At 33.3% G+C, this 11,342-nt stretch overlaps 1 protein-coding gene across 3 annotated transcripts; it reads left to right on the plus strand.

The window, feature by feature from the left end:
• The first annotated feature begins 6,625 nt into the window (after window positions 1-6,625).
• LOC106362447 lies at window positions 6,626-11,006 on the plus strand. Of its 3 annotated transcripts, XR_001273070.3 has the most exons (9): window positions 6,626-6,786; window positions 7,039-9,010; window positions 9,149-9,353; window positions 9,564-9,646; window positions 9,746-9,908; window positions 9,976-10,249; window positions 10,311-10,406; window positions 10,489-10,613; window positions 10,676-11,006. XR_001273070.3 is itself a non-coding variant. In XM_013802344.3 (8 exons), the coding sequence occupies exons 3-8, from the start codon at window positions 9,612-9,614 to the stop codon at window positions 10,777-10,779; spliced, it is 792 nt and encodes a 263-aa protein (XP_013657798.2). In that variant the 5' UTR covers window positions 8,401-9,010; window positions 9,149-9,353; window positions 9,564-9,611; the 3' UTR covers window positions 10,780-11,006. The 3 variants fall into 3 exon arrangements, 2 of the variants coding, with proteins under 2 accessions (XP_013657798.2, XP_048596395.1); XM_013802344.3 differs by lacking the exon at window positions 6,626-6,786 and having other exon boundaries at window positions 8,401-9,010; window positions 10,316-10,406; XM_048740438.1 differs by lacking the exon at window positions 6,626-6,786 and having other exon boundaries at window positions 8,439-8,991; window positions 10,316-10,406.
• Window positions 11,007-11,342: the final 336 nt, after the last annotated feature.

Genomic DNA, 11,342 nt, shown 5'->3' on the forward strand with positions numbered 1-11,342 from the left:
CATACAAAGCTCATACATACATAGACGGATCCATATGCCTTTCTCTTTTTCCTTTTTGTCAACATACGGATCCACATGCTTTGAGTACAAAATCAAATTAAATCTTGGAGATGTATCCTATAGACTATAGGGAAATGTAATAGGATATGGTAGATCATTTATATATCACATGTAACACCCTGAAGATCGGAGGACCACGTCATATCTATCTGATATATACTTGAGCTTAATTTTATTTTGGCTTCAATGCTTCAGCCTAATAATATACGTACTTTAAGGCCTTGTCTCTATACGGCAATGAAGGCCAAGAATCGTCATTGTGATTGACGCACCTCTCTCATGTTTGCCTTCAGAGACACGGCACAATCCACCGCCAAAAGAAAAGAGAGAGTTTTAAAGCTTCTTGCCATCATTTTTTGCCCTAAGAGACAAAGATGTTGCAGAAACCACCAAACTACTTCTTTTTATTTTCTAAATTTGGAGGGTCCCTTGACCACAAAGTATAAATCCGAAAATGAAACAGCATTAAAAGCGTAAAAAGAGCAAACCTTGTAATCTAGCAATCAGCCTCTTGTTCAGTTTCACGTGGTTTCTTCATAATTAAGCCGTAAGCATGACGAACATAACAATGAATTGCAGCACTTTTCTTTCTATACTGACTACTGAGTACGTTATTTTTTGTATGTATATATGTACTAATGTACACATCTCTGATGAAAACCTGAATACGCTAGATTATCATTTTACTTAGATTAATTAGCATCGTCTTCTTAAACATGATATTAACAAAAGATATATATAGTACGACACTCAAATGATATTTATCTTTTTATTATTAGTTAGACATAGAGTTAAAAAGTATAACATTGAATTTAACGGTATAGACACTCAAAGCAAAAAATTCTGATGGAACATGTAAAGTAGGATTCTCTTTACTATACACTCAGAGCTCGAATCACTAATCTTAACCATGATTTGTATGACTAAATTCGATGACAAAGGTTTTTCAATATTTTTCCGAACTACTTGTGAAGATGAAGTATATATATCCCTGAAAATTAGCATGCTTTCTCGAGGAAAATATTTATTCATTCTCCATGTCTTAGATTCCGCAATTTGAACACTATGCTGGTTGTTTAACATGTATTGATAGCCTAATAGGATTTATTCTTGGACTTTGCACCACCGATTAGGATTATGAACCATTCCAGTTAATATCTTTATGTTGACAAAATAAAACTTTGTTTTTGTTTAGAGTCGTTAGACTTATTTTCAGTGTAGGAGCATAAATACATGATAAATATGATTTATTTTCAGTGTAGAGTCTTTAGATAATTTAAAATATTAGGAAGCATGTGCATTTTGGAAACGGAAGCGGGTACGTGGAAGCATAAGCTTAAGAAAGCGCAGAAGCGAGATTGTTTAAAATATTAAGAAGCGGGTAAGTGTTGGAAGTGTATATCCATATATAAATATATCTATATAAGATTTTTTTTAAAAAAAATTAGGACTAAATTTTATATGATTTAAATTTGAAATAAAGCATTTATTCATTTATAATAATTTTGAAATGTTTTATATTTAAACTGTAAAAATACACATAAATTAACTTTACAAAAGATATTATATTAATTATTTTTAATACTTCATAAATAATTGACACAATATATTTCAGTATGTGCTATATCTTTAATAAAAAATCTCAATGCATAAAGATAATTTATAATATTAGTTTTAATATTTGTATATTTCTAACTCTATATTCATTACTATTAAAAAAATTATTTTATATAGATTAAAAACTATGGTTTTATATTTTATTGATATACGTTGCATTTTTTTTAAACAGAAGCGTGATTCCAAAAACGGAATCGTAAGCTTCCAACATATTTTTAAATAAAATATTTTAGAAGCGTTTTGGAAGCGAGATTCCGCAAGCTTTTCACAAGGTTTCGATTCTGATTCTAGTTCCGATGCGGGATGTGGACGTCCGATGAAGCTTCCATGCAACATAGATATATAATAGAGTTCATCTATTTTGGAAGAAAACATAACTACTTTTGTCTTTATATTTAGGGATAAAAATAACATTTTTCTATTTTCTCCTAAGATTAGAGGAACTCTGTTATAATGATATACATTGGAGTAAATCCACTTTTATAATAGATTTTCTTTATTTTAGGAAAAAAATATAAGGATAAAAAATAGAAATGGATTAGAACAATATTAGCTATAATACTTCACAATACTAATAAAATGTTAGCGTGGAATTAAGGACCACGCTATCTATCTGAGTAGCTGTATATGCTTGAGCTTAGTTTTATTTTGGTTTACAAAATTTTATCTTTATCAGTATATATGTATATGGATACTGGATATACACGTATTTGTGACCTTATCTCAATACTGAAGAGAATGCCCCAAGCCGTCAATGTTATAGACGGACCATTCTCACATTTGCCGTCAGAGACACGGCAGAGTCCACACGCAAACGAAAACATACTGTTTAAAAGCTTTTTGCCATCAATTTTTGCCGCAATCGAGATAAAGATTTTGCAGAAAACCCCAAAGTTCTATTTCTTCCCTATATTTGGAGGGTCCCTTGCTCACAAGATAAGATTCATAAAATGAAAGAGCATTAAAAGCGCAAAAAGAGCAAACCTTGTATTCTAGCCATCGGCCTCTTGTTTAACTTTACGTGGTTTCTTTGATAATTATGTATACCGTAGGCAGTTGCAAAAAAAAAATGTATACCGTAAGCATGACCGACAGGGCCAGCCTGAAGCATGCCAAGTGAAACATTCGTAAAAGACCTCCAAATTTTTTGAAAAAAAATTACATATAAATAGGTTCACAAAAAAAAATTTAAACCCCAAATTTGTAAAAAGAAGTTTTATATCGATATAGCTATAGGCCTCCAAAATTTCAGGGTCGGTCCTAATGACCGAATACGATCACTATTTGGCTTTTGGGTTTGGAAAAAGGAAGAAGAAAGAGGTAGGCTGAGTTTTGAAAATTCTTTGATGTATGTCCAAAACATGCATTAAATTCATAAAGTTTCTACTGATGTCTACACTCTTGTCCTTAGCTTCGGACGTCGATTCTATTTTGTTGAAAGCAAATGCATTCTTTATCCACTCATCTCAAGTGAATAGCAGGTTGTAAATAGATCTGATGGAGTTTTATACTAAATTCAAGGGAGTAATTAAAACTTAACAAATTTGAGTGTATCATGTGATATGATAGAACATCTACTCAAAGTCTCTTATGTCTTAAAAATTTGGATGACGAATTGACGAGTGATCGATCGAACCGTACTTTAAGTTTCTTATACATACATGTGTATTGTGTTTATAAAGAGTTTGTCACTAAAAATAGTTTCACTTTGTTCACGTTAAGAAAAAAAAATTACCAATCTTTAAAGAACTAAGAAGTAAAGTATTCGTGAATTGTATGGAAGATTTATAGAAGTTTGTAATGATTTATCGGCCCCCTTGTCTTCAGTTTTGACGTCATTTACAAAGTAAAACTATTGAAACGTCAATTAGTGTAGTAAAACTATATTTTTGTTTTTATACCATGTGGAATATTTCATTTTACTATTATGCTATTAACACTTTCTATCAAATTATACAAGTTCTCAAAAGAATAACCGAGGACAATCTTGTCTATCTTTCAAAGCGAGAGACGGAAAACATGACGGCAACTCCTATATAAACACACAGAAACCCATCTTCAAATTCACCATTACAACACACAGAAACAAACACTTTCACTCCTCCTAAGTTCCAACTCTTTAGTTCAGCGCAAGGAACACAAAACCCTTCGAAAAAAAATGGTTGACCAGCAGAATCTCGCACCTCAACCTATGACTCCATTCTCCGCCGTGATCCCACACCGTGCCATAGCCTCACGACCCTGCAGCCTCATCTCAGCCACAACCCTCGAGATGATACTTGAGGAAGAGACAGTACCAGACAGCACTGCGGTGGATTCTCTTGCGGTATTTCCGGCAACTTCTTATTTCTTGATGTCCAAGAGACAAGTCTCTTTTCTATTGTACGGAAGCTGCAAGTGCCCTTGATGTTTTTCCACCACAAATCGATTGAAGAATGATGTTTTTCAGTTTTTTTGTAATATTTAAGTTACGGATGTCTGATGTCAATCATGGGTTGATGATTTGTTTTTATGAAAGTCATATCAACTTTTCTCGCTTTTATATATTCCACTGGATGATAATCATGTCAGAAGTTGATTTGAAAATATGTTCTTGGTTTCACAACCAAAAAAGTATTATGGGTGCCTGAAGAGACTTTTTCTGATAACAAAACTTCTTTTATGAACTTTAAAAGATATAAACCCATCCATAAAATATATTGTAGGTAATATGTAAGAACCAATAATTGAAACTGCATTCCCTATGTTATTAGCTACAGAGCCAACCTAGCTAGGGCAACATAGAAGCTTCTCGCTTTGGTACCGGAATCAGAATCGGAAGCTTGTGGAATACGTTGGAAGGTGGTTTTAAAAACTTGATACCATGAATAAGTAAAAAATATAAAATTAATTTTTATTTTATATAAAATCCAAATTAATAATATTAAATAGAGAACATAATATATGCAAATATAAAAACTAATACTATAAATTATCTTTGTGCAAAATAATTTTTTATAAGATATCTTGCATATATATTCAAATATATTGTGACAGATATTTGTGAACTATTAAAAATAATTAATTTGATCATATTTTATAAGCTTAATCTGTTAGTATTTTATAATAAACATATGAAGTCAACTAAATAGAACAAAATTATTAAAAATGAATAAAGGATTTTTTTTATTTTTAATCATATATTTTTAGTCATAAATTTTATAAAATTATTTTTATGTTTTATATATACATATATATGCTTTCTAATTGTTTTTAAAAATCTCACTTCTATGCTTTTATGCAATTCTCCTTCCGCTTCTATGTAACATAGGAGCCAACTACTACACCACTGCTAACTTTAAAACTTCAAATATGTTACCCGTTGACTGTTTATTTATTCACAAGAAAACTATTGGAATGCATTAATGATTCTTCAGTTCTATATATGGAGATAAGGCTGCTTCATGTGGGTGGAGAATGTTCAATGGCGATGAGTAACATTTCGAGTAAAAACATAGCACTGTTTGTGAAAAGAAGGTGGTTTATACAAGGTGCCTATGTGCGTACTCTTATCTCCGATAGTGACCACAATTATCTGACTGGAAAAGATCTCTCTTTGTAATATGAAGATGTAAAGGGAAAAATGATCTCTTTGCTGGATTCCATGATATAGAACTACCTTGCTCTGTAAAGAATCGTGAATGAAGAACAAATAGGAAACTGAGAATACAACTTAAGGGCAGCAGCAGTGGGGAGCTCTTTCCATAATCTCTCAACAAAATAAATTAATAAAACAATGAAAACATGAGAGAGGTAATGAAATTTTGAAGAATCGTCCCTCTGCTAAGAGACTTTCAAAAATGTCAGAAAGACTGAGATGACATATCTCTATTTGAGTGGTTCGATTTATTTTTAAGCATTTATATTTAATTCAAAATTGAAGTATTAATATAAAATTGCTGAGAAACTAATAAATATGAGAGATCCATCACTAAAGATGCTCTAATTGCAGAACAAAATTTGGGTTTACACTTTATGGTGAACTTTCAAATTCACAGCATTTACAATAGGAATTCTTAAGGGGAAATTCTTAAGAAAAAAATAATTAAATAATCAGTGGACCCCATCAAAAAGCTAACGATTCAATTCTTAAAATTCTTAAATAAGAACTCTTTCTTAGTGAATCCTTGCACTATTTGCGGGTCTCCACGACATGTGGCGATTCGTGATTGGTTGATATTTTTTTAAAAAAAAAAATTAATACTTAAAAAATTAAAATACACTTTTTCTAAGGACTCTTCTTTGGGTAACACCATTGCGGATGATCTTATTAACACAAATCAAATTGACACGTAGGATTAGAAGAAAAAAGAATATTAAAACTAAAAATAAAATAAAAATAGCTTAAGAAAAAATAAAGAGAAAAAGACTAGGATAACACCAAACCAAATTTTTGTTCCCAAACTAGCACTCAAGGCTCAAAGTCACAAAAATAAGTTTCATTAAAGAGGTAAATATACACTTTTATCCTTTGGGTAAATTAATCCAAACATTAGGGTTTAGAGTTAAGGGGTGGGGTTTTGGATTTAGGGTTTAAAATTTTATAAAATAAAAAATAAATACTAAAAAATTAAAAATAAAAATTTTAAAAACAGTTTCAAAAAGTATTTTTGAATTATAAAAAGAAAATTTCAAAAAAAAAAAATTCAAAAAAAACATTTCAAAAAAAATTTCAAAAAAAAAAGTTATAAAAAGTTTCGAATCTGAAAACATATAATCTGAAACTATAAAAAAATTTCTATTTTTTCATTTTTTTTATTTTTATTTTATTTATTTTTATTTATGTATGTTTGTTTATTTAATTTTAAACCAATAGTTTAAGGATATTTTACTTTTTAATGAATATCATTTTTGTGACTTTCTCCTTTTAATGCTATTTTTAAGACAAAAACTCAAAAATTACTATTATTGACAATTGCCCAAAAATAAAAGACGTCGCTTGTTAACGCCGTCGATGGCTTCTTCTTCTTCATCGCCCACAGAGAAGATGGAAGCTGCGTTTGTCTTGAGTCTCCGATTCTATGCTTTCAAATCGAATTTCGATTTCTTCTCCAAGCCAAATCAAGCCATGTACGTCCAGTTCTAATTCCATCTCTTCATGTATTATCCATTATTCTAATATACATTAATTCGCCTTCTTTGATAAAGCTTTAGAACGTGTTGAGTAACTTGTTTCGCTTAATTTAAGTTTGCCTTAATGAGTTCTATATACGATGACCACTAATAAGATAAATATGGATCCATCATCATGTTTAGATTGGAGTTCTCTCTTTGAAAAAACCCTTTGCTCTGTCTTTACAAGGTGTGTTCGTTTTGTTTCAGGGACCGAGGAAAAAGATACTTCTTGCGTTGTGGATAGATTTGTTTTGTTGCTTATGCAATTCTCTTTATCATTGTCCTTTTTTCTTTCTCAATTGTATTTCAAGAGACAAAAGTAGGCGAGATTTTTGATATTAAGACAGTTGTTGTTTTTTTTTTTTTTTGAAAAACTATTAAGACAGTTGTTGTAACACAAAGAAAAGCATTGATATTGAATGATTGAAAAGGAATCTTGGAATGTAAAAAAAAAGTGTTTTGAGCTTCGGATCCTGCTTCTCTTTGTTGAACCTTGGATAAGCAAAGGGGACAAGAAGGCTTACAAACAAACCTGTTCTCCTTAGTAATAAGGCATCATGGGTAGTGACTGAAGCTGGACACATAGATCATGGCGGACCAAGCTTGGCTATTAGCTTTCGATTCTGGTCTATAATGAAAATAAAGCAACAATTAACACCAGCCACTTAGCTCAGTGGTATAGCACGTTACTTTTAATCCCGTGTCCACGTTCTATAGCTTGTCCATGACGTTACCACAATGGCAAGCGTCAATGATTGCATGGAGCTTGACTCATTAGGCAATAGGAAGATGAGAAACCACGAGATACCAAGAAACTGCTGGCATCGTCTTTTAAAAACACAAGTCATAAAAAGCTCGTTATATTTGTTTCTTATAACACTGCAATATATGAATAACCATAATTTTGCAGAGTCGCAGCATCGATCAGCTATTTAAATCATTTTAAAATAACAAAGAAAAGACAGCTAACTTGGCTTCATATCTCGCATCTACTTTCACCAGAAGACTGTTGTGCTTGTGCTTGACCACTGTCAGCAAAATCCTTGAAGCCATCAAGGTATTAAAAAGTTCACTCACTTTAGAGTTGTTGAAGCGTAGTAGTGAAAAGCTACATCAAAACATATATCCTCATAGAGACACTTGACTATATTTGTAACGTGTTTGTTTTGTTTCAGGGCTTGCAAACTTCTTAAGTCTTGTGCACATTGTGTGTGCTTTTCTAAACTTAGAGCACCTCTCCAATGGGGGTTCTTCCCATTGGAGCTTTAAAATATGTATTATATATATATGTATATATTATATAGATATAAGTATTTGTGGGATCCATAATTTTTGTGGAATCCCATAGGCAAAAGTTCTAAAAATCCTATTTTAAGAGCAGGTTTATTGGTGTCTCTTAAAGAAGGGTTGTTAAGCATAATTACAATCAATATACAATACTAAAAGGGGAATAAGGGCTCCCCTCATGCTTCCACGTCGGATCATAAAATCGGCCAATAAGAATGCATCAAACTTCCACGTCATTAATGAGTTAATTAGTTTTGTTTGGGCCTCCGTTGTTTTCGGTCCGTCTATTCTGAAGTCTAAAGCCCAGATTGAGCAACCGAAGGGCAGATGTGTTACGCGATGAATGTCGACTTCCATCTCTTCCATTTCTCTCTTATCCAGATCCGTTTCGATGAGTAATTTTGCTACTAATTCCTCTCATCAAACCTGAGATTGAACTCATTCAATGGATTCCTTTCATCTTCTTCTAAAATTTTCTATATATAGAACTCTTTTCATAGCTTATGTCTCCATCAAAGTTCATAAGATTCTCTCATTTACTCATCACGATGGACCCACCGGCAACTCTACCGTCTCCGGCGAACGCAAGCCCATCAAGAAGACCGTCGCAACCTCCGCGACTGCGAAACCAAACGGGAAGTCCACTGCTTCTTCCGTGACTGTGATGAAACCTAACGAGACGACTGCTGTTTCATCCGCCAATTCGATGAACCCAAACGCTGTTACCGCTCAATCTTCCGCGCATGGCGATCAATTCGGTTTTTGTTTGTTGATTGATTTGATTTTGATTGGTTTTGATTCTTTACACAGGTGGGAGCTGTGAAGCCGGAAGATTCGAGTGCCTCAGGTGTGACTCAAAAGCCATCTCCTCCGGTGGGATCTCCAGCTCAAGGTTATATCATTATAGTTTAGATGAGTCATCCTTGTGGAATATCTAATTAAGTTCCTTTGATTATGGTTTATAGTCTTTGGGTGAAATGTTTATTTTTTCTCGGATTGTGTGGATAATGTTTTTTTTTTAATATTCTAGGCTCTGTTGTTGTGGCACAAACCTCACCCGGTGCTTCATCTGTTAGATCTGTTCCTTCGACAATCGTTAAAAAGAAACCAGATGTTGTTCCAGCAAGGCAAACCACCAGTATTTCATTACGAGATGATTCTGATGATGATGATCTTGATGGAGACATGGAAACAGCTGATAATGGAGATCCTACTGACGTTAAGCGTGCTAGGAGGTACAATTTTTGAGAACTTTTGTATCTTGGATCTCTTTCTTTTCTGAAAATCCCTCCATATTTAATTTTTTTTCCTTAACTCTTTCAATTATATATGCTGCTTAAATTGCAATATTAGCTTTCCATATTCGCGACTCTTAATGTCCGTATGGCTACACGAGATTTTCTCATCTAATTAACAAAACCCTTATCTCCGTGTCTTGCCGTTAGACAAACATCACGTTCACGCGTTCAACTAAGAAACGAGTCATCTCCATCATGGCATCCTTGAAGAGTAGTTCACCATTGAAGAGGTAGTATGATTGCTCTCATAAGCACTCTCCATTTTTATGCATATACTAGCAACAATGATCTTCTGAAATAAGATTATACACACATGTGTGCATTTACAGAAACACATGGGTACGACGACCTTTTCGCATTAGTGGATTTACTAACAGAAATGTTCAAAAAATATCACCAACCCCAAAAGCAGTTCGTGTTATTGAACTTTGGCCCATCATAAGTGAAGCCAACGACTTGCACGGTACCGGTTTCCTATGCTTTAGCTTGGAGGTATGTTGTTTAACTATACTGATTCATATACAACACAACAGAACTAACCATTTTGCTTTCAAAATAGGGTGAAACTCTAGAAGGGCAGCTATCCAGACAGTTATCAACTACAAATCCTAACCTCTTATCAGCAGTGGATATATATCAGCTCTCAGATTATATGGTCATCCCGAATAATCGCAGACACAAGCTGACTCCGCAGCCGTTCTTTATTCGTATCAACCGTGAAGCGAGTGTGATAAAATTAGAACACACGATCTCAGGCTTTCCTGCACAGAAATTCTCTTCTCTCAACTTCATGCAGCTAATAGACTCAGCAACTGCACGCACATACCTTCCAGGTAAATAATCGCAAGACCTCTGTTCGAAGAAATATAATTATCAGTTGCTCACAATTAGCAGGGCAGATGTAGTAGGCCAGATACTTATCATGCAAGATGACTACCCCCACTACCCGGAATATCAAACGAAGCTGATAATTGGTTTGCGTATAAACGGGTAAAATCAACAAACACAGATTTGTTATACCTGAAATCTTAGAAAAACTCCGATCTATAGCTAATATATGAACACATTGCAGATGGATGATGGTGAAGCTAACGCTATGGGGAAACGAAGCATCTCTTTTCCGGCAACTACAAGCCATGAGCCATCGGAAGTACAAAGTTGTTTTAGTAACAAGCATTATACCAAGTATATGTAAAGGTAATGACCAACCCAACGAACTCAACATCTAAATCATTCACACTAAATTTTTATTTTTCTAGGGAAACTCTTGCTAGCTTCATCATCCGCAACTCAGTTTTTCTTTGATGAAAATATCAAGCACATCAGTGGCTTCAGAAGCAAAATAAGCATTGGTGGGGAATAGCTAATGACGTCGATCCAGAGATTTGAACGTGTTCTACGCATTGAGTGTAGAACGTCCAGGAATATACTCTGCTCCTGAATGCTTTCGTGCTGTTCAATTGTTGGCCGTATTTAGACATTCGCTAATGCTTCCCATTCAGTGTTTTTTTTTAAATCTTTCAATCAATTTTATATTTATTACACCTTTATAAAGGATACATTTCTAATATAAGCTACGATAGCAATCGATTGATCTGTACAGGGATGATGATTCTTAGACATCACTCCCCTATACTAATTTGAAAAATCTATATGTTAAATATAAGAGTTCTACGTGAAAAGTATCAATCTTCAGAAATTGATAATAGAATTCTTGGTCAAATCAATAATAAAATTTGCAGCTGATTTTAAACTGAGTAGGTAACCTAAATTTATTCCAAACTAATTATAAGAATATCTACTACCCATATTTCAAAATTCGTTGCTTCTTAAAAGACAAGTATCAACCGACAATAATTTTTAGGGGTGTTCAATCCGGATATCGGTTCGGTTTAGGTTCGGTTTTTTCTGTTTTCGGTATTTCGG

This window comes from Brassica napus, chromosome A9 (genome assembly GCF_020379485.1).
Source record: "Brassica napus cultivar Da-Ae chromosome A9, Da-Ae, whole genome shotgun sequence".
NCBI lineage: Eukaryota > Viridiplantae > Streptophyta > Magnoliopsida > Brassicales > Brassicaceae > Brassica > Brassica napus.

What these genes read in the sequence shown, in the direction of transcription:
- LOC106362447 (XM_013802344.3), top strand. Translation starts at nt 9,612, where the DNA reads ATGGCATCCTTGAAGAGTAGTTCACCATTGAAGAG. An exon ending in AGTAGTTCACCATTGAAGAG is followed by an intron (nt 9,647 to 9,745) that starts GTAGTATGATTG and finishes GTGCATTTACAG; the next exon opens with AAACACATGGGTACGACGAC. An exon ending in ATTGGTTTGCGTATAAACGG is followed by an intron (nt 10,407 to 10,488) that starts GTAAAATCAACA and finishes AACACATTGCAG; the next exon opens with ATGGATGATGGTGAAGCTAA.